We start from the raw sequence: 23,484 nt of genomic DNA on the forward strand, positions 1-23,484 counted from the left end.
AGCTATGGAATCCCACACAAATATCTCCTAAAGAATTCTCCCCACAAATCACAGAAATTACTTTTTTTTAAAGTTATATGAAAATTAAGTGTGCTTATCAGAGAAAACTATAGACAAAGAAAACTCAGATGTATGAACGGAATACCTACCCTGAGTAACTTTTCAATCTTATTAAGCAGCGTGGGTATAAGATGCGTCTGTAAATTGCCCAGTTCTGTAGTCCATGCAGCATAGGCGGGTAAAAATACCTGATGTGTTGCACTAACAACTCGTTCCGAGGGATCTCCCAAAGCTGAAAGCAGCAGTTCAAAACCCTGGCAGAACACAATAAAACACATATCAGGAATGCTGCACATATATCATTGTTTTCCAAATGTATATTACAGAAATAGCATATAGAGCCAGCAGTGTGGAAATTTGCATTTAGAAAGGTTAGATAAGTGTAATTTTAAAATTATTAAACTTTTATATAAAGTACCTGTCACTATAGTATATGGATGACCTAAAAAAACCTGACCTATTAGTGAGGCTCAAACAAGTAATTTTCTTCCCTCCTTTAGTTTACTCTTAAAAAGTAGGGACTATACGCTAAATTTCCAAATACTGGCAGCTGGAAAATGTTATGTTATGAAAATATTCTGTTACTATTTTATATATATATATATATATATATATATATATGCGAGTTTGTCTCTGTGTCTATGGAAATGCATCTCAAAACTATACAGAAAAGAGATAATCACCAGGCAGGTGAAAGGGGCTGGTGGGGGTGGGGGTGGGGGTGGGGCTGGGGCAGAGGGGAAGTGCCTCCACTCCTTTCAGGACTGCTTCAGTCCCATGCCTCTCCCTCACAGGGAAGTGGGGGCTTAATTTCCCACCTGAATCGGATTCGTATGGGCACATTGCTTGCTGTTCCCTTTGCCAGGAAGCAGTTTGCTGCATTTCTCACTCTGGGTAGGGTCCACTGGATCCAGGGGTGGGCCGATCCAGGGGCCAGACCAACTTGGATCAGCCCATCCCTCCCTGGCTGGATCCACTGGAGCTGCAACAGCCCTGGAGAGGTGCTTCTCAACTAGACCCAAAATGCTGCAGTTTGAAAGGGCTGGGGCAGACCTCACTCCCCGTAGGGCAGCCTGCATACTGAACCAGTCATTCCCAACCCCACCCCAGAGCAATGATTCCAATTAAACATGTACATTTTCATTTTATTTTTCCAAAACACAAAAATTGAGTTAAGGACCCAAGCAAGAACAGGTAAGTCTTCTAGTATAGTATAAATACAGGTAGAACCTCCCAAAACTGGGACTCCTTCATCCAGCAACATCCATGGTCCAGCAGGACCATCGGTGATCCTGGACCAGGGAGTTCTGGCTGGGAGCCCCAACAGCAAGAGAACTAGTGGCTTGGAGCCCAGCTGGGCTGGGGCGGGGACCACCACTGGAGCCCCAATAGCATAGCAGGGGCTGCGGCAGCCCCAGTGACAGGACCAGGGATGTGGCAGTCACAGTAGCGGGGCTGGGGCCGGTGCAGGAGCCACAGCAGCCCCGATAGCAGGGTCAAGCCTGCAGATGCGGCAGCTGCAGCAGCACTGATAGCGAGGCTGGGGCCAGGGCAGTCCAGGCTACTGGGGCCACAGCAGCATGGCAGTCCGGGGGAGGGGAAAATGGGGGAGCGGCGGGGGCCGGCAGCAGGAAGGAAAGGTAGTCTGGGGAGCTGGTAGCAGGGAACCTCCTCTAGTCCGGCAAATTCCCTCGTTCAGGACTGGTCGGGTCCCAAGGGTGCTAGACCAGAGAGAAGTCCAACTTGTACTAGCCTATATATTTTCTGTACACACTGTGCTATACATTTTCAACCTTCTCTAGGTCAATTAGGGCATGTCTACACAGCAGGGCTAAAGCCAAAATAAGCTACTCAAGTTGAGCTACGTCAATTGTGTAGTTTAAGTCAAAATAGCTTATTTTTGTTTTCGGCATGGTCTACCACAGCAGGAAGTCTGAGCAAGAGCACTTTTCCTCCAACTTCCCTTACTCCTCATAAAATGAGGGTTACAGGAATTGGAATAAGAAGTCCCCCAGTTCGATATTACTTTGACATTATGTCGAAATGACTGCTTGAAGTGCAGATGCGGACTCTGTTACTTCAGAATAACATCAGTTATTTCAAAATAACACTGCTGTGTAGACGTACCCTTAGATGCCACAAAAAAGGATTATATCTGCAAACGATAAAACAGTTGAATTAGAACTTTGACGCATTATATTTAGGCACAAATTTACACAGTAAGTATTGGGGCTGAGTAACTACTCTTTGATGTGAAAAATAAATGGCAAGCTGGAGAAAAATATGATGCCCATCCCCGAGGAACTACGGATAGCTGGGAACTTAGCTTTTCCTCCTTTTAGTAACAGACTAAAAATGAGTAATTTACATGAAAAAAATATTATATTCAAAAGTGTCTGGAGTATGGTTGCATAGTAATATATATTGTATAACTGTATATGGACTTTAGCCCTGAATGATACCTGTTGATATTTGTCTGGATCATCAATATATCCCATTATGATACCCAGGCTTTTGATCACAGCTTCTCGTACCAGATCTGCCTTATCTTCCATTAGCATCTGTTGCAGCATGGAAAGCACCAATGAACTACGAATCTCTTTCTAAATATGAAGAGAAAGACATATCTGCTAAATGTGTAAATTGGGTAAATAGTTACTTTGCACTTAGATAGCAACATCCAAACATTGTATTTTATTCTCAGAATACTCTTGTGGTTAAGTACTATTCTCATTTATACCAGGAGAATGATGCACATTATCAGCAATTTTCACAAATCCCACTATAAAGTCTATGTGCATCTAGGCATAGAACCCAAAGTCCCCTAATTCCCCACTAGAATAATCAACTGCAAAAGCATACAGTAACTTCTTGCTGACTTATCTGATGACATATCTAAACACACACACACACACACACACACACACACACACAAATCTATCTCATATGCTGGAATGCAATGGTTGTCAATATTTAATTAAATTCTTTTCCTTTACCATGCTGATCTGATTATAGCAATTTTGGCTACAGAAGAATTTCAGCATCTGAACTACACTATATCATGGCTAGGCAGTTAGATTTTAACCTAAAAAAAGGTCAGCATGGAAAAAGTATTTGCCAACAGTTACAACATAACAGCATCTGAGACAGAATAATTCTTCCATTCATATTGAATTCAAACACTTACTTTCTTGGTATTTCTACTATGATCACTATGGTATCTGAACAGATTACAAAAACTGGTTACAATAGTAAAACTAGTATTTCCCTCTAATGGTTGGAATCAACTGATAACAAGTCTTAATTCAGAAGAGTCTATATTTAGAAAACCACTTAAACATTTGCTTATGACCTAGTGAAAATACATCAAAGACACCAATTTTCCATTTTGTCCTGAAATGAGAATTTTGTTTACTTCATTTATCAGAGTAGGTATGGAAGGGGAGGTAAAATGGATTGCATACCCCGAACTCAGCTTCCAACACCCATTTGGCTGACGTGATTCTCCCCTATGTGGGCAGAAAGTAAAAGATTGTTGGCAGAAAGTACACAGAATATAGATGCAGCTTGGTTTTGCAGTGCATTATCAGCCTGTCAAAACTGATGATTAAAAGCTAAGTGCTCAGTAGCAGACGTAGAGGAAGCAGACGGTTCTCTTTCTCTGGAACCTTTTCTTCCTTGGCAGTTCATAACATCTCTGGAATTCTGAGAATGATGTGGGACGAGATTATTTGTGTCATTTGGGATCCAAATGGTGTGTAAATCCAAAGGGATCTTAATGTGGTTCTGGAATTGTTAAGAGTATGCAAGCACTCATCAGGAGATTCAGCAAACAGGTTTAGCCCATCAAAGAGACGATCCTCAGCTGTGTTTTGGACCTGCCTTGGGAATCCAAACAATTGGGACCAAAATGCCCTCTCCTGTAGAGATAAATCAAGTGGCAGCATTGGCTAAACCCAGCAAGACCTATAACAATGTTCTAACAGCTGAACCTTGTTAATCAGAACCTGAAACTGCTCATGCTAACCAGCCAGCAGATGATCAATAAACATAGTGAATTTGGCATAATTTGAATGACTGTACTTCACCACAGGAGCTCGATAGGTGGCAATCAAACTCAAGAGTCAAAAAGAGTACGTCTATCTGTCAAATATATCAAGCCGTTTTGGGGCTTTATTATATGATGTGACCTTTCTATGGTGTAGCCTGCCCATGCAACTAAGAAAATCGGTGCTAGATGGGTGAACAAAAATTCAGAACATAATATTTGCATACTGATGGTATCATCACAGGGGTCTACCAGATGGATTTGGCAGGCTCCAATAGGGACTCATTAATAGGCAGGGCAACTTGAGTAGAGTCAACTGAAGAATATCCAGGAACTTATGCTGCAATTTCCTGACCCCTTTTAAAAAGGGATCCGTAGAGCAATTCATCAGACCCTTCCAGAAGTTAAAGTCATCAGCCATGGACACTGACAGAGGAATAAACCACCTAATCTTGAGAAGATGAAGAAATATTTGAGGACTTGCCTCTAACTGCACTGGCCTCCAGCTCCTGCTGCTATTGTGCCTGAGGCAATGGAGGAGGGACATTTGGAGTATCCCCACATCAAAGATTAGGAGCAAGAGAAAACAGCTGTCAATATGCAACCAGATCTCAGTATCGCCACATGGAGTCTAAAAAGTGTTGGGGTGGTATCACTGGTAAAGCCCAGTGAATACAAAATTTGTATCCGCATCCGCATCTGTATCTACAAAAATGAGTCATGGATAGCTGCATTAACATCCACAGATGTGGAAACCTGTGGAATTGCAGGACTCTAATCACTCGTGCTCAAACTAGGTTGGGGGAACATGTACCTGTATGATGTAACTTATCACTTTTCAAAAATGTCAAGAAGGAGTTTCTTATCTAAAGAGAAGGGGCATCTTGGACTGAGATATTTGAGCTAGAGAATAACTCCTTATTAAGGGAGGGAGTCCAAGCACTGACTGAAGGTGGTGGAGAATAAAGCAATAAGGGGAAAGGTATCACCTTGGAGACTATGCTTACCTTGGTACAGGTTGCATCTCTAAAATCCGGGATTCTCTGGTCTGACATGACATTAGATGTTCCAGAGAGTGTGCTGCACGGGGGTGAGGGCCAGGGTGTTGGCATGTAGCTCAGCTGTGTGTGTGTGTGTGGGGGGGGGGGGCAGGAAAGCTGGTGGGGAGGGACTGGCGGAGTGGGGAGGGGATGGCAGCAGGGGCCTGAAATGACCTCCCTTGGTCTGGAAAAATCCCTCATCCAGGATCAGTCAGATCCGGATGGCACTGGACCAGGGTGGTCCAATCTGTACTGATCATCTTTCATAATCCATTAACAAGGGAGACTCCAACTCCTCCAAAACAATACGTTCCCGGAGATTTTGAACTCCTGTGGTACCAGATAGTATACCTAGTACTGAGGGAATATGTTTATTTGGAAAGTCCCTTCTATGTAGTCAGTACCAATGAGGATGCCTAGAGAGGCACAAAGACTGTTTGAGAAGAGTGGTATCTGTCTAGTACCTATGCAGGTTTACAGGTCACATCTGATACAGTCAATACTGAAGGAGTTGTGGGTACTATTCTCTTACTGCAGTGCCCTGCTTCTGTGATGCCAAAGGTCTTGGTACCGAGGCATGATTGTTGCCCTTATTCTCAGAGGAGCCTGAAGCTCTGGGCATTGTGTTGGTAGTAACAGCATATGGTACTTCAGTTTATCCAGAGTTGGGAAGAGGTCTTTGTGGCAGTCCTCCTTTGTAGGAACCTAGGTGGGTGGGTGGGTGAGGGTGTCGGTGTGTGTCCCCCCCCCTTTCTTTGGGTCTTCATGGATTTGCCTCAAGACGACGTGAGTGAACCCAATGAAGTCAAGGGTGCACTGTGTTCACTCAGAGCCTGATATCTTCTGATCTAAATCTGAAGCCAACTGGAGGAAATTCTCCATCATGAAGAATCTTGATTTAATAATTCTACCTTCTCCCACCTTTAATAGCATAGCAAATGGAACACTTTTGCAGGATAAAATGTTTCTAAACAATAGATACAATGGGAATGTATGACACTGATCCAGATGGCCTCTCAGCAAGAGACACTCCAAGAGAGCTTTTGGTTATTTGATTGGATAAGATCTCCCGCAAAAGGGGAATGGGACAAAAGAAATGCCCCTCCTTCCCAAACAAGCAGATACATACATGGGCCAATGGGTACTACCACTAAAAATCTCCAATTAAAGGTGGGAGGTGAGTACACTTGAAGCAAAGCGCCTATAATGGAGCACTTTTATATGCAAATGAGAATACATAATGTTACAACAAACATCAATGCCTCAAGGTATTTCCCCCCCCCTTTGAATGTGAAAGTGGGAAGTGATAGGGTAACAGCCCAAGCCACTTGTTCAGGGGTGGCCAAATGGCAGCTAGTGAGACACATGTGGCTCTTTTACAGAGAAAGTGAAACTTGGAGAGCTTCCTCCACCCTCCCATACTCTGCTTATCGGTCTGGGGCAGGGGGAAGAAGTTAGGACTCCTGGCCTGCACAAGGATAGTGGGGCTTGAAGCTTCCATGGTTTGGGGTTCAGCAGGAGCAGGGCTGAAGCCCCAACCCTGGCAAGAATGCCTCATAACTCAAACTTAGGAAGATTTTTTTCCTCTTACTTTCTAACAAAATGTTAGCAGTAAATACAAATACTTACAGGAAGGTAAGGTGCTAGAGCTCCGCAGGACTCTGCCACTAGTAATCGTCTCTCTGGGTATTTGTGATTGATCTGGTGAAGAGAAATAGAACGTTTATGTGGCTCATCAAGATTTTGTCTGTGAGGATCCTCCACTTAAATCACCCATGAGTTTACGGCACACAATCTCAGATTTTTTTTGAATAGCAGTTTCCACAGGGCCTGGGGAATATCAGCAGTATCAGACAAGTACTGATTGTAGTACCACTCTCAAGCCTGATAGCTGATTTATCAGCTAAATCCAAGGCTTCATGTTTAATATGGGTCAGTGGGTTACTCCACATTGTCACCTCACAGATTTCTGATACTGGTAGATTTCAGAAGCAGGTGGAAAATGTTACTTGTGTTCTGGTGCAATAGACCTTGAAGTTCACTGGGAAAAGCACTATAGCCACCAGGTAAGACAGTAAGATATCTTTTTGTGTGTGTGCTTGTAAAGAAATTCTTAGAGTGCCTAGCTATGACTAGAAAGAGAAAGGATAACAGTAACATTATGAGTGTGTTAGTCTTGTTGATGTAATGAAGCAAAAGTTCTGGATATATTTAGCATGAACAGTTTCTTCTTTTCTAGGGCAGAGGGCAGCTCTGGGAAGAATACAGGCACATTAATTGACTGATTTAGATAAAACTTCAAGAGTCTTGGGAACGAATGTTATGCAAGGTCTCAGCGTTACCTTATTCTATTGAATGTCATATGCTGGGGATCAGCCTCAAGAGCCTGAAAGCTCAATCACTCTCCTGGGCAAAATTATAGCCACTAGTAAGACAGTCTTCAGAGTAAGGGGTTGTAAGGTACGTTCTATGAGAGGCTCAACTGGAGCTAGAGATGTTAGATATTGTGTATTTCAGTAATCGTGTAGCTGCAACAATTTTTAGTGGTTACATGGTTACTGAAGTGCTCCCTGGGGGTGGGGCTGGCAGCAGTGAACTCCTGGCCTCACTCCTGGGGAGCCCACTGCTTCTGGCAGTCCAAAATTTAGGAACACCCAGAGAACGAGGCTGCTTTCCTGATTATCTTGGATAACAGTCACTCATGGACCTATCCTCCATGAACTTATGTAATTATTTTTTGAACCCAGTTATAATTTAGGCCTTCATAACACTCTTGGCAATAAGATCTGCAGAATGACTCTACATTATGTGAGTAGTTCCTTGTTTTAAATCTGCATAAAAAGCAGGTTTAAAGCAAATCCTTAATAAACTGCTGAAGTTTTCCTTTTGTAAGCATGAAATACTCAATTACCTGTTCCCAACATTGTGGTAAGAGCTCAGCTTCTACACGCGTTGGTCCAACATGTCGAGCAAATGCCACACAACCAGTCAATATCATCTGTCTGAAAAAGAGATCAAAATCTTTAACCCTGTTTACACTGTAGATATTTTCCTACAATAAACATTTTATGCCTCCATTATTTGGGTGTTTTTTTTGTTTTTTTTTAATAAAGAAAAGCAGATACAGTAGGATTATTTAGAGATAACTGTTCTTAGTCTCAGAGGAGTAGCTGTGTTAGTCTGTAACTGTAAAAACAACACACAGTCCTGTGGCACCTTAGAGACTAAAAAACATATATATAGTATCATGAGCTTTTGTGGGCAAAACCCACTTCTTCAGATGACAGGATCTTGAATGGCTATTTTAAGATATACATTTTCAATAATTAAACCCCCTTGCTGCACATTAGTTTAATACTACTCTATTAGAATATCAGTGCATTAGTGAAAAAAGGCACTACTATATAAAGACATTTTTTGCCTTCAATGCACGATGAACCTTAATAGCAGACAATGCAATTGTTTTGTCTAATTTTGAGAGAAAGTTAATATTTTAGGGCATGTCTAAACCACATTCCTCTGTCAAAAGAAGAGTGTAAATGACCCCAATTGAAAATGCAAATGAAGCGCGGATTTACAAATCTTGTGCTTCATTTGTATAACCACGCGAGAGCGCTTTTTCAAAAAAGAAACCACAGCCTAGACGGGGGGGGGGGGGGGGTTGAAAAAACCCTCAGGAGTATGGGTTCTTTCGAAAAAGGGTCTTCCCCCCCCCCCCCAAAAGAACCCCATCAAGTCTGCAGTTTCTTTTTTGAAAAACCCTTTTTCGAAAAAGCGCTCTTGCGTGATTATGCAAATGAAGCATGATATTTGTCAATCCGTGCTTGATTTGATCTTCGATTGGGCTCATTTACATTCCTCTCTCGACAGAGCAATGTAGTTTAGACATAGCCCTACTGTTCTGATATGTCAGACCATGCATGAAGTCTGACAAAGAAAAACTGTTCATAACTAAAGTATTAATAACTTTTGAAAATGGTATTTTGAAATGGTCAGCTCAAATAAAATAAGGAATCTAGTTCCTATGACAGAAAATTGGTCTCATGAGCTTTTAAAAGAATGATCCTATTATCTATCAGAAAGATCTGAAATCTTTAGAAGTACTCAAATAAGTAAAAGGTTGAGAAAACTATGACTCAGACAACTTGCTATGCAATCACTGTAGTTTAAAAACTTGAAGGGTAGGAATCTCAATTGCTTTATGGAGCTCTATCTATACTCCTACTTTACAAAAGCAAAACTATTCCTCTACAGAGCTGAAAATGTGTTATATGTTTAACATTTTACAGCAAAAGGTTTGATTAAGTTTTACCTCCTTCCCATGGCTCTTGATTACCAGCTGAATGGTTAAACCTACATCCAAAAAACTGAATTTTACAATATAAGCTAGCTCATGATACACAATAAAAGTAGCAGGAAAAGCAAATTCTTCAAAAACCACTTGGGGATACCAGAGCCTCAATGCAATGTTTTCAAATATTTGATTTCAAGAATCATCTGTTTTTCTAAGGATGCCCACATGGAACCAGAGTCTATGCAAAGTGCGTACATGTCTCCTTGTCACTTAAAGAGGAGATGAGAACAAATTCAGGAGACAGAACCCTGGTGAGACATCAGTAAGGAGGTTTTGTTTTTGTTTTTTTACTTCTGAATCCAGAATACACAGGGGATTCAAGTCAAAAGAACCTATAAAGTCTCCTTACCTAGCACTTGTGACATTCCAACTTCTACTTAATAAATGACTATCGTGCTACAATTTTGCCTGTTTTTGCCTGAGTGTACAGCTGGTCCCCGAGTTGCGAACGGTCGACTTACAACCGTTCGCAGTTACGACTAAAACTGTCGAAAATGGCGGACCCCGAGTTATGAACGTGATCCGTGCTTATGAACAGCGCAGTTGCGTGTAACTAAATGGGGTCCGACTTACGAATAAACAGAGTTATGACCAATTCCTTGGTCCGTAACCGGTTCGTAAGTCAGAGAGAGGCTGTATAAGATTAGGGTTTTATTAACTTGGCAAGTAATATACTGATTATGTTCACAGCTGCACTTGATAGAATGTTAATTTCTACTAACCATGTCAGCACTCAAAATAAATTGTGTGTACATTTTAACACCTTCGCATTGAATGGATATAATACCATCCCTTCAGTAAGATTACCATTCTACTTGTGAATTTACACATAATTTACTGAAATCACCAAGAGTGCATCAGTTTATGGTGTTAATTAATGGCATACCGATAACTTTTAAATGCAGCTCAATATGACCTTAAGGTTGAAAGGCAGGATTTCTGCTTGTTATTTTTCACCTACACATGATGCAGCAACCAGTCCTCCAAAAAAAGAGAGGACCGCTCCAGAATGATTTCAAGATGGGAATGTTACATACTAAGGAAGGTGTAAGGAATGGTGGGAAAAACCTACTGCCCTAGTAAACTGATTTTCTTCTTTAGTCTGCACTGTATGGCACAGACCTTCAAAGTTAAGGAATAGAGTAAAAAAAATAGGAATTATTAAATAAGAATTAAGCTAGTCAAAACTGATTTGTAGGAGATGCAGTAATACAGTGGTTTCAAATGTTTTTCTCATGACCCAGCTGAAGAAAAATGATGCCTACAACCCAACATAATTACATCTTCTAACTTGCAGACTCTGAGGTGGGCCTGGGGCAAAGGATTCAGGGTGAGAAGGGGGATCCTGGCCAATGGGAGTATGAAGCCAGGCTCATGGTGGGGGCAGCGTCCGTAGCCCCACAGGAGCTGGACCTGCTGGTCAGTTCCAGGATGCAGCACAGTCCTCAGTGCCAGGACAAGCAGGAAGCCTGCTTTAGCACCACTGTTGATGACTCTATAGCAAGGTGACCCAGTGCCTGATCTTCCACATCCCCAGTACTGGGTTGTGGCCCATAGTTTGAAAAGTACAGTAGCAGTGATTTGCCCCAAAGAATCTTAAGATTGTGAGATGACAAAGTAGCTTTGCAAGTGTCTGCAGCTGACCCTTCTTTCAGCTTGGACCAGACAGCTGAATCTCAACATAAAAAGAGAGTATAATAATGAAAAGTTTTACTGAAGTATCAGAACATGCAGTTGTGATAGAACTTGAATACGACAGGTCTGAACTTTGTGTCAGAAGTGTGTCAATATTATGAAGTGTTATTTTATTATTTTAACTTGGCCGTTCACCTGAAACCACTTCGGTCTCCTCCGAACCTCACAACCAAGTTAGTTCAGATCTAAAAGTCTCTTATGAGACTGGGAAATGTAAATGCACATGTCAAAAGTGATGGAAATATAAACACTTTTTAGGATTTCCAGAACTTATTTATGAAGTTACTATGAAAGGCAGTCAAAACCAACTTTAAAATTGTCAAACTCAAAGTTTGAAAAACTTGGTTATGACTTTCATAAGGATATTTAAAAAATATTTTGTAAAGCCTGTACATGTTTGTATATATAGTCCCAATGCTCTTACGATTAAATTAAAACAAGTTCTTCCAATGGGGTGAATGTATACAATGTGATGGCAACATGCCTATGGGCTTATTATCCATGGACATTGTGTACACGGTCAAACATATGAAGTTAAACCCTCTGTCGATTACTTTATGTAGTTAGTATGCAATATAATTCACTGATGTTCAACTAGCTATTAACAAGTTTAATCACAAATGGGATCACCCTATAGCGTGTCAATATCATATTTTATCATATATTTTTATCCAAAGAAAAAAAAATGGAACTAAACCTGCTGACCTGATACACCAACCCTCTGTGCCCAAAGGCACTTATGAAAGTCCACCCATTACCCATCTGAGATATTGTATACTGCAGGTCTCTGTACAGTGATTGATTTTGAGTACCACATGAACACTATACCTAACAGATCATTATGTCTGAATGGTTTTTACTGTTACTACTTGCACGAGGCTATTGGCAAATGGTTGTAAACTGTTAGACACAGTATAAATAAAATGTGGATAAGATGTTGACTACGAACCAATGTTGAAGGGAAAACACTTGTCTGCTTGTAGCCAAACATTTTGATTTGGATTCACACATGTTAAAATTGTAGGGATAAGACTTGGAATTTAATTAGACATCTGAAATTTGAATACAGAAATCAGCCAATCAGCTGAGTATCAGAATTTTTATTAAGTTTACTGTGAAGATATGCACTTTGTTGGATAGCACTGTTAAATTTTCTGCTGGAAAATTGATACCTGGCATTTTCAGATATTACGCTACATTTTATAGTAAAGGGCTGAATGTGAAAGTTAAGCAAAATATTTTTGGTTCAGTTCACATTTATTAGTTGGAGAAGAGAGGTCTGATTACAGTTGTAAAGGGGCTCCTGGAAATCCAACTTGATAGAACTGCAATATATGAATCACAAATGACTAAAATTTTACAACAAAACCATGCAGCTCTTTACATTAAAGTATGGAATAACAATAGCACCAAAAATTTTATTGGGACTTCCAAAACATTTTAGTTGATAGCACTGCACATTTTGGAAGTGGAATTCATATGCCTGAAGATTGTAAAAAGGAACAAGGACCCTTTGCATACAGATTTTCGCACTGACTGGAACCTGTGCGCCATAGGTAGCAATTTTCAGGTTTGTGGGGAAACAAACATCTCACCACTAACTGCACATAGGCACTAATATACATTTTTGCGGAAAAGCGTCCATGCCAATCTAGATGCGGTTTTGGGCAAGAAAGCCCCGATCGCCATTTTCACCATCGGGGCTTTTTTGTGCAAAACGGTTCTCAGTTGTCTACACTGGCCCTCTTGCGCAAAAGCATTTGCGCAGGAGGGCTTTTTCCGGAACGGGAGAGTCGTTGTATTTGCAGAAGAACACTGACAATCTTACATTAGATAGTCAGTGTTCTTGCACAAATTCAAAGCGGCCAGTGTAGACAGCTGGCAAGTTTTTCCACAAAAGCAACCCATGTGAACAACTGATACAGCTAAAACTCCTTTCTTACATGAGAATGTTGTGAAAGCAGAGAGAATCTTTACGTAAACATACAGAAAATAGTTATTTATACCTGACTCAGGAGCAAAGAGCATTGACAGATGCAAATGCTTCACGGTAAGTCTTTTTAATGAAAAAATGGAAGAGACGTATTCCAGACTAATGATTAAGAAAAATGTTTCCACTATTGAAAAGAAACATACCAACTGGACTACAGTCTTTCAACCTTAAGGATAATCTTAACAAGAAAGTGTAAAAGAGAACACAGAACTATATTTGCTGAGTACTACTTAATGAAAAATGAAGTAAAAAATATGAGATCCTAAATCATTAACACACACGTAAATGAAAAACTTTTTATCCAACAAAACCAGATCTTAAAGTTTTCTGCAACTGTCTTGCAATAGCAGACAACAGTAACCTCTGAAGTTCTGGAACTGCTTTAGGTGTCAGCAAATTAAGGACTTATGGGTCCTGATGGGTAAGTGAGGAAGTTTTAAAAGACTGGTATATCATTAATATTTATACAGAAAGTATTAGATTTATTTGGTTTTCATTAAATAATATTTCAGTTCACTTTTCATAAAGGAACTGAAATATTACACCAAAGTTTGCAGAGTATATTCTTACATTTCAGTAACTATAAATTACACATGAAAGTGCAGGTCATACAAATGGAAAGTCCCAAAGTCCACACGAGTTTGTTACCACAATGTCAACTGAATGAAAAGTGACTGGAAAAAAAAACCCAATCAATAGCCCTCTAAGAGTATCCAATTTCCATTAAACTGGCTTCTTTATCAAAAGAAGAAAGTACCCCTCGCCCCAGCCCAACACACACACACCTTTGCTCGTCATCTGGTCGTTTGATCAAATTGAACAGTATATGTAGGAGCTGATCTCTCTCTTTGGGTTCAGGATGGAGGCAGGCTGTACACAGTATGAGTGGGATCAATTCCTAAAAAAAATTGTGGGTGAAGGAAAAACCAAACAAAGTAAAAATGCTTTGGGCAAATATTCATTAATGGCAAAAGAAAGTGAAACAATATAGCTAGCCACACAAGAGCAAAACACATTACACAACACATTTTAATTGAAGCTTTTCTTATAAAGTGACTTGAAAATGTTGAGACACCTATGAAAATCATTTGCTATAGGCCTCCTTTTCACTACTTGGAGAATTCAGCACAAACTATGAAGCTTCTGAAGATTATTAGTGTTAACATTTGAAGATCACCTCTAATAATAACTATAAAACAATGATAGCCAAAGTTTAATCCACATTATCTGCAGGAACTTTTGTTAATTGAACAAAATAAGTTGGTTACACAAAGTTCATTCTGGAAAGATAATTATGTCACCATGGAGTCAAGAGAAAAACATATCCCTTTCACATTAGCTGATCACACAATTTTGTACATACATTTGAATGTAACTGTCAAAACAATACATGGGTACAAGAATTCGCAGACATGCCCTTAAGGTATTTATATGAAGCACAGTATGCCTTTAAAAAGAGGATTTTTCAATAAAAAGGAAAAATATGAAATTGAATTCTCTTCCGAGCAATAAAATTCCCATAAGAACAAACTTTTATTTAAAACCATACTGCAAAACATTAAATGAAAAGAAAAAAGGCTGTTCAGAATATAGGAACCTCTTTCCTTTCAGATACTTCCTCAAAACCTGATATTAATTCTCAAAGGAACTAGTTTTTAAAATATGTGGACTGGAAATCCCTTTCCTTGACCTGTCACTTTAGTCCCCATTTAGAAATGCACAACCGCCTAATTCGAAATGATGCTTAAGAAACTTCATGGCAGGATAGACAGAAAAAGTAGTGTCTGTTTACGAAGTGTCTTAAAGAAATGCGCTCATTCAGCAATTTTTAGATTAACAAGCAATGAAAGGCAAGCAAGAATAAAGTACAGAAATGGGAAGATACGGCTGCTGTAGCTACTTTGCACAGAGACTTGAGTTTCTGCTTCAATCAGATTTCTTGAATGGAAGCTTTTCCTAATTCAGTAAGTGACACTGATGGACTAAACGCTATGATGGATAGGAGTGTAACAATGCAAGCTCACTTCTCTTGATTTTTCAATTTCTCTAATGACTCAATTTTACTTATAAAATAGTGAGTATTGTACATATTGGTCAATTCCTTACAATGGAAAAGCTATCTTTGCACAGTTTGATTTGTGTGGCAGATTGTGTGGCATGCAGGTTTTCACCTCTGGATAGTAACGAGATGCATACATATATTAAATACATATAATGGTCTGCAGGTAACATTTAACCCAAATGAGGTACATCTTGGGGAATTATAAGTAAGGCCTTGTCTACACTGGCAAGTTGCGTCACCAAAAAACCCGCCATTTTTAGTGAAAAAAACCAGAGAATGTTCACATTGCAATGTGACAAAAAAAATCCCTGACAAATGCCCAATTAGAGACAAAAAATTTCCATCTCCACATGGAACTTGTGCCTATCCAACACCTTTATTATCAACAATCTTGAAGAGTCTAATACAGTAGGTTTCTTGTTGAGTTTATTGACTTCTAGCATGTTTTCAACAGTGCCTGATCAGTCACTCTGGTCAGCCCTTTGAACTCTGCTGCTCTGAAACCATGTAAAGAGTCATTTTCGAGTGTCTGGCTCATTGCGTAGCAGTACTCATGACATCTTCTCAGGGAAACAGGAGTGGCTATTGCTCCAAAGGCTCTCCCACTTAAGATCCAAAAGCTCTGTGGTGCTCATCAGTGTGTGGGGTGAGGAATCAATGTAATCACAGCTGCAAGTGACCTCTAAGAACTGGGACACGTATGGACACATTTCTCGAGCCTTGCACAAGAAGGGATTTGAGTTAAGCACCCTATAATGAAGAGCCAAGATAAAGATACCTCCGTAGGCTTACCAGAAGGCGAAGGAAGCAAACAGCTGGTCTGGTGCTGCACTCAAAACATACCATTTTTATAAAGAAATGAATGCAATCCTGGATGGGGATCCCATATCTACCCCTCAAGAACAGTGTGGATACTTCCCATAGTACAGAATCAGAAACAAGAGTTAGCTCAGAGACATAAGTTATTGATGAAGAGATAGAAGTGGATGAGGTTAGGTTCAATGTGGTAACAATCAGTGCACCAGACAGTGAGAAATTGTTCTCAAACCCCAATGTTTGTGAGGATTCTCAGCAAGTGTACGTGGAGCATAAGGAAGGGAAGAGACACGGGGTATGTTGCTGTGCAGATGGGGGGGGGGGAAGAAAGGGGGAAAGAAATGGTGTGGGAGGCAGCCATTCAGGGTAGTAAGCTGCACTAATGCAGCCAGGGGGAGAGGGAGGGGCGCTGTGGAGGCATGGGACAGCAAGTTGATCTAGTGCAGCCAGGGGAGGGGCGGTGGTTGTACAGAAAGGTAAGTTGCTGTGTATTGCAGGGGGTGGAGAGTGGCAACTCAGGAAATTGTTCTTGCAGCTGGGGAGGACAGCAGTGTGGGGCAACCAAAAGCTGCATTTTTGTGAGCTGGCTATGCCCTGCCTGGGTCTGAGTTATGTCCAAACAGATCATCAACGTACACAGAGATATTAATACAATCTTGCTGGGAGATGGTGTCAAAGCTTTTCCTGGGGTACTTAATTTTCTCACGGAGATTCCATAATGACAGAGCTGCCATTTCTCCACTGTAGTGGTATGACTCTCCCCGAAACCATTCCTCTTACTGTGCTGCTGGAAGCAAGGCAGCACAGAATTTAGCTGCATAAGGAACAGGGTGCCCCCTGCTCACATCCAGAAGATGATCCTGGGTTTGCCTGTTAACCTTCAGCAGGGATAGGTCAGCCAAAGTAATGGCAGTCTGAACAACTGTAGGATTATTACAAATGGTTTCCATGTAGATGTGGTCAAGGATGTGTTGCGTTATTCAATACAGGCAGTCCCCAGGTTACGTACAAGATAGGGACTGTAGGTTTGTTCTTAAGTTGAATCCGTATGTAAGTCGGAACTGGCGTCCAGATTCAGCCGCTGCTGAAACTGACCGCCAGTTCTGACTTACATACAGAATCAACTTAAGAACCCCAAGCGTCCCCAAGTCAGCTGCTGCTGAAACTGATCAGCAGCTGATTCCAGGAAGCCCGGGGCAGAGCAACTCTGCCTCGGGCTTCCTGTAGTCAGCGCTGGTCAGTTTCAGCAGCGGCTAAATCAGGCCAGTCAAAGTGTCAAAGTGGTTCCTCAGAGCCTCCTTGATATCGATGGCCACTTTGTGAGCTCCTCGGACAGCTTGAGTATCTGAATGTTCAAACTACGCATCCAGGCACTGTCTCATTGTTGCATCCAGGCACGGTGTCTCATTGTTACAGACATGGACCAACATCTCGCCCATACACACAAGTTATGTAACCACCCCCACCTAAGAATATGATCCCTGACAAGGTCCAGCCTGCCATAGAGATAGCTCCATCTCCCTTTCAAAAGTCTCCCTGCTAAAGTCACATTAAAAAACCACGCAGTATTGGCTTAGATTATCATCGAACCATTCCTTACTGCTGTCCAGGCGACCCAAATAAGGCTTCAATAGCCAGGCATGTAATGGGTAAACCATGTATCACTATGGGTATTTTCATCATCCCCCCTGTAATTTTCTGGTTTGGAAAGCAAGTCCCAGCATGCAGCTTTCTGTGCAGGCCATTGTTCCTGAAGATGCGGGCATCTCACACACCTTTCCAGACCACTCTGCATTTGTCCGAAATGTTCATGGTGATCCAAAAAGAGCCTGAAGCACCATGGAGAAGCACTCCTTCCAAATGATGTAGTCTGATGCAAGGTGGAGTGGCGCTACAATGGGAATGTATTCCATTGATTTCCCCAACACAGTTTGGAAAGCCCTTTTCAGCAAAGCCAGCCACTACATCATCCATATTGCCCAGAGTCACAATCCTACACAGCAAAATGCGATTTATTGGCCTGTACACTTACGTAAGTACGGCTCCAATGGTAGGCTTCTCCACTCCAAACTGATTTTGCAGCTGAACTGTAGCAATTAGGAGTCGCCAGCTTTTATGATGCAGTGGAAATACAATTTTCTATCAAGAGAGGAGCTCTCATTTGTGTTTCCTTGCACAGCAGTTCAGAGGCCAGCTCAGCACACAGCTCCAGGAAGGTTACTTTACACATCGAAGGTTCTGTACCCACTGATCTGAATCCTACACCTGCATGACAATGCAATCCCAGCACTCTGTGCTGGTTTTCCTAGTTCATTGTGCACAGCAGCTCTTAGACAGCTCAATGGAATACCAATTTGGTGCTGTCCCTATCACTCACGTTGTCGTCCACATCCGAGTCTGTATCCTCTGCTATTAATTGCATACGTAACTCTGCTGCGATGTGTGGTGTTCAATGTACTTAGAACACAACATGGGAGAGAATTCTAGGATTCATGATTTCTCACAGCAGATGCTGGAGCTTGCAGTAAGGACTGTCATTCAAGTGGCACGAAAGTAAGCTGGAAGCCTAGGGAGGGCTAGAAAGCTAAAGATGGCTTTTTCACATTCCCAAGATGACTGACCCTACATTGCACATTCCCACAGTGCTTAGCGGCTGAAGGTGATGCCAGACACTATGAGATGCCTACCCATATTGTTAGCTCCCCTATTGACAAACAGCAAAACAATGTTTGATAAGTTTTCGGTTTTGTCGACTTCTGAATGTTGGCAGCACTTTCATCACCAAACACTTCTAGTGCAGACAGGTTATTATACATAAGGGTAGAAGGAGCATGGATGCCTCATCTACTCTTGCAAAATCCAAAGAGGTGTGGGTATAAATAACAGAGGCATGGCCAGTTTACTATTTCCTTTTTTTTTTTCTGATGACTATGTGAACAGGCACTTTTTATAGCATTTATAACATTTTAACGTGCCCGGGCACTCATTTATCGATCTCAAAGTCATCATATTATTTCAAAACCGATTTGAAAAGCCATCTTGACAGGGAAGCTACAGAACTTAATTTCATTTACAAGTTTGATACCTACAACAGAAGTCTAAACAAAGACATTGGCTGGATGACCCACTACATTCCACATGTATGGAATGACACAATAAATGACACACAAAACCAAACAAAGGGTACTTAGTACCCACTAAGTGCTCTTATCAGCTTCATTTAGCATGGATACCAATTGACAATTTCTCTGCTCTTTTTTCCCCTTCTTTTTCCTTCTTTCCCCCCCATTCCCTCCCTTTGCTATTTATTTGTCAACTGGACCCCTTAAACTAAATACATCTGAAGAAGTGGGTTGTGCCCAACACGCAGGCCCCATTTAAGTCAGTATCATGTTGATACCATGTACATTTTTTGTTAGTCTCTAAGATGCTGCAAGATTATTCATTGTTTTTTAAGTTTTTCTGGATACATGAAGATCTGTGAAGACCCTTCTGGCTGACCTAAATGCTGGGGGGAAACTCTCTCAGTAAACAACCTGACAACTACTATTTGAGAAATCTCAACTTGGAGGAGCTTTTACATTTTCTTTAAAACAAAAATTTGATAAAAATGAACCTTTTCAAATCGAATGGGTATCACAGGATAAAACAATCAATACACATCTAGATATTAGCTTACTCTAGTATAGAAGACTGATAAGGAATCTAAAACCACTGGAATGGGGTTAATTCTTTACCTTGCTGAAAGCTGGTTATTATAGTAGATGGAATTAGTTGTGTATCCTTGCCCATTGGTCACATTCTTTCGTGCACACTATGGGAGAATGAATTGTTCTCCGCATCATTGCTTCTATACTTCCTTCTATGAAGGGGAGCGGAGAAACAGTGAGAAATCTTCTTGGGTAATTGTGGCCTACTGTGTTTTCCCATATAATTAATGGGAGGAAGACAAGTGAAAAGGTACAAGTGGAGGTAAGAGGAGATTTCCTGTGGGGAATGGAGTAGTTCAACAGTTGCTGCATGTGGATAAGACAGACTTCATTTAGCCTTTTCAAGTCTTAAGAAATGGCTGATCCTTCTCCACGTCAATTAGAAGTGAGAAAACAACTGTACAGGAGTGGTTATCCTACAGGCAGAAACTTCTGTTAGTAGCTCTACTGCTTTGAATAGTTATTTATTAAAAAAAAACCTCAAACATCTATGACTTGATTTGCAGCAATGGCACAGTAGAAAATTTTACATTTTCCAAGCAGGGAAAACACAAAGCCAAGTTCCTGGGATTCTAACAAAAATAAGAAACATTAGAGAAAGTCTTCTGGCACTATATCTAGTATCTAGCAGTCAAGGAGAGGGATTTCCAGTGTTTTAAAAAATAATCATTTGCCTTCCTCAAGAAGGAATATCACTTGTGCTGAAAAGACAATGAGAAAATTGTGACTTTTCCAAGGTTTTTCCTACTTTCTTCATCTGCTCTATACTTCGGGCCCTCAAGGCCCCTATTCAGCCTTTACAGTACAGAAAGAAAGAACTTATCCCTAGCTGAAGAGGACTGGATTCAACTTTTATTGATGCCAGTCAACATTACCAGAAGAAGTGGTTTTCAGAGATGACACTTCTCCTTTTAGATTGCTGAGCCAACTGTCACTGCATGACTCCCAACACTTGTAACACGATCAATGAGACCAGAAATGTAACATCACGTATCAGAGGCATGGTCTTCAATGCTGAGAAAAGGTGTGTTTTTGCTGTGGAATAATTTATACACGAGCTGATCCAAAGACACATTATAATAAAACTAAACTAGGTAACATCAATGCTATATTCCCACCCACAACTGACCTTGCCTGAACCTTATATTCAATGTTTAACTTCAGATAGTTTCTGTGCAAAGTCAAGTTTTTTTTTTTGAAGTCTCAACTGACAGAAGAAATTTAGTTTTCTAAACTGTTAAATTGATGGCTTGTGATAGAAGTATCAAATTTTCTAGCTTTGTTTGTGTAATGTTTGTCCATAACGTGCAAATGAACCACACACCACAGTGTTAGTTCAAAAATATACTTAAATCGATCTTCTTTGTTCCTTAGTGTGTTTAATCTTTTGGAAACAATGTCCAAAAATCAAAGAAAAAATATTTCTTCCTTTATCAAGGTGGCTCAAAAATTAATAAATGAAGGATCAACAAATACTTAGCACTTTGAATATTGGAGTGAGTTAACATTTAGAAATGTTAATTCTGGGAGGAACACAGGAAGTCATGTAACTCATTCAAAGAGTCAGTACTAGATTGGATATTTTTAACTTTGCCATAATATATTTTAAATGCAACGTGATTAAGTCATGACATTAAATATGGAAACTGTATTTTTAAATATTTCTCCACTTGTGTATATTCTCAAAAGAGGATGTGTGCAACTTTTTCGCTAAATCTGTCAAAAAAAATGGGGTAAAGGAAATATATCAACTGCTTTATTATAACTGAAATAACTTCAGTTATAACAATACTAAAAGCCTCATGGCTTTTCACATATATTTGTATATCCAGACCAAGATCATAGTTTTGTAGATGAATGCCACAATTTAATCACACATTCAACATGGGGTGGAAGGGACACACTTCATATTCATTTTATTGAGAAGACAAAATTATAGTCCTATTATGGTTCATGGGCTGGTAACACGGTCCAATAATCCACATGAAGTCTGTCATGGATGCCACTACGAAGTTTGCACATAGGAATCAGTGGGAGAAAAACAGAGACAGGATACTTATGACCATTTATTTATATGCTTTAAGTGAGTTTTTTGCATACAGCTGTGATAACCAAGCAAAATTCATTTTCGCTCATTTATTTATAATTATACACAGTTAAAAAAGAAGATATAACCCCATAAAATGAACAAGCTTCAGATTAACATGACATTGAAATGAACTGAGGTGCTTCATACTTCAACATTATTTTTTCTAAGAATTATATTTGCAGGGTAATATTAAGGGATGGGGAGGCTAGCACATTAAGCAGAGAAGTGTCAGTCTACAGGCTGAGAGTTTTGACAGCCCTGTCCTACACTGAAACAAATACATCTATTGATACTTAAAATATTTCCAAGTATATACAATTAGAAGTCTGCATCTAGGCACTTGATTAAAAACATGAGCTGCATACACTTGACTATTTTGTTATTTAAAACTACTCCAAAATTTTGATTTCATACTTGGGAACCTGAAGTTAAGCACCCACAGCTACATTTATGAAACCAAGTAAGTAGCCAAATTGTCAGGTTAGCGCATTATCTCTGATAATCTAGCCACTTATTTAGTTGCTTAGATATTTATATCACGTTTGTAAAGTTTTCTAGCAAAGCCAATATTATATCAGACTTCTAAAACACTCAGTTGAAAATATATCAAAAGATTTAATCCCATATGAGTTTTATTTTCAGAATTAAGGGACTGAAAAGGGCTGATCATGAAAAAGTGTCTCAACACATTGATAAATAGCAGCCTCCTACATTTTTAGTGGGCAACCTGCAGTCCATAGGTCACATCTGACCCATCAGGGTAATAAGACTGCAGACCATGTGACATTTTGCAAATATTAATTGTCTGCAGGCATCACGCCTTGCAGCTCCCTTTGGCTGGGAACAGACAACTAAAAGCTCTAGGACCTGCAGGGGATGGTACCTGCAGACAGTCAAAGTCATTAACATGTCAGATTCCCCTGATGCAGGTTACCTATTACTGTTCCACATCTTCATACAAATACATGTTTAAATACATAATGTATTTTTGCTTTCTTTTCCTAGATAATACTGGAACGATTTCTACATTGGCTGTTGTATAAGATCTGAGCACTGCCTTTCTTCTCAACCAATACCAGAAAGAGAAAATAATTAGCAACACTCAAGTTGAATTCTTCAGAAATCTTAACTTCACATAAGACAGCAACACGCTATAAGAAAATGTGAGAAGATTCAATTAATCTTCATTGCCTAGAGTACCTGTATAGCTGGTTTTGCTGTCCTCTGTGGGTTACATAGGAACCTTGGTTTGAAGAAAATAATTTACAACATTTATGCATGGTCATTTGCATTTAAAATGTTTGCTTTTAAAATAGACAAGGGTAAAAAAGAGTCAGTGATGAGTCTTCTGTTTTCTTTGAAAGCTGTACTTCCTCCATTCTGTAAAAATATTATGTACACAGAAAAATCTTTCAAATTAACTTTACAGATTCTAAAACAGTGCTAATTTAAAGATATGAAGGCTCATGTACAGTTTATTCATTTTCAATTAAGAAGAACAGTTAAATCCTGATGCTATTGCCAGAAAACTTTCTCCTGTCAGAGCTCTTTCAGAACTCCCACTACAGTCAGTAGGAATGCATACACACAATGTCAGGATCAGTGCCACAGTTCAAA

At 40.1% G+C, this 23,484-nt stretch overlaps 1 protein-coding gene across 7 annotated transcripts in view; it reads right to left on the bottom strand.

The window, feature by feature from the left end:
- Positions 1 to 23,484, bottom strand: part of RELCH (RAB11 binding and LisH domain, coiled-coil and HEAT repeat containing) — a 123,905-nt gene that overhangs the window by 51,399 nt on the left and 49,022 nt on the right. For 5 of the 7 annotated variants that reach the window (XR_012901714.2, XM_075921384.2, XM_075921383.2 and 2 more), the window contains exons 11-16: positions 13,976 to 14,088; positions 8,060 to 8,150; positions 6,778 to 6,849; positions 3,525 to 3,569; positions 2,523 to 2,663; positions 150 to 314 (exon numbers count right to left, since the gene is read on the bottom strand). Coding sequence is in view for 6 of the 7 variants with exons in the window: in XM_075921384.2 (XP_075777499.1) it covers positions 150 to 314; positions 2,523 to 2,663; positions 3,525 to 3,569; positions 6,778 to 6,849; positions 8,060 to 8,150; positions 13,976 to 14,088 (627 nt within the window). In the remaining variant the exon portion in view is untranslated. The remainder of the gene's footprint in view (positions 1 to 149; positions 315 to 2,522; positions 2,664 to 3,524; positions 3,570 to 6,777; positions 6,850 to 8,059; positions 8,151 to 13,975; positions 14,089 to 23,484) is intronic. The other 2 variants (XM_075921386.2, XM_075921385.2) reach the window with 1 other exon arrangement.

The sequence above is a fragment of the Pelodiscus sinensis genome, chromosome 2, assembly GCF_052426305.1.
Source record: "Pelodiscus sinensis isolate ZL-2025 chromosome 2, ASM5242630v1, whole genome shotgun sequence".
NCBI classification, from domain to species: domain Eukaryota; kingdom Metazoa; phylum Chordata; order Testudines; family Trionychidae; genus Pelodiscus; species Pelodiscus sinensis.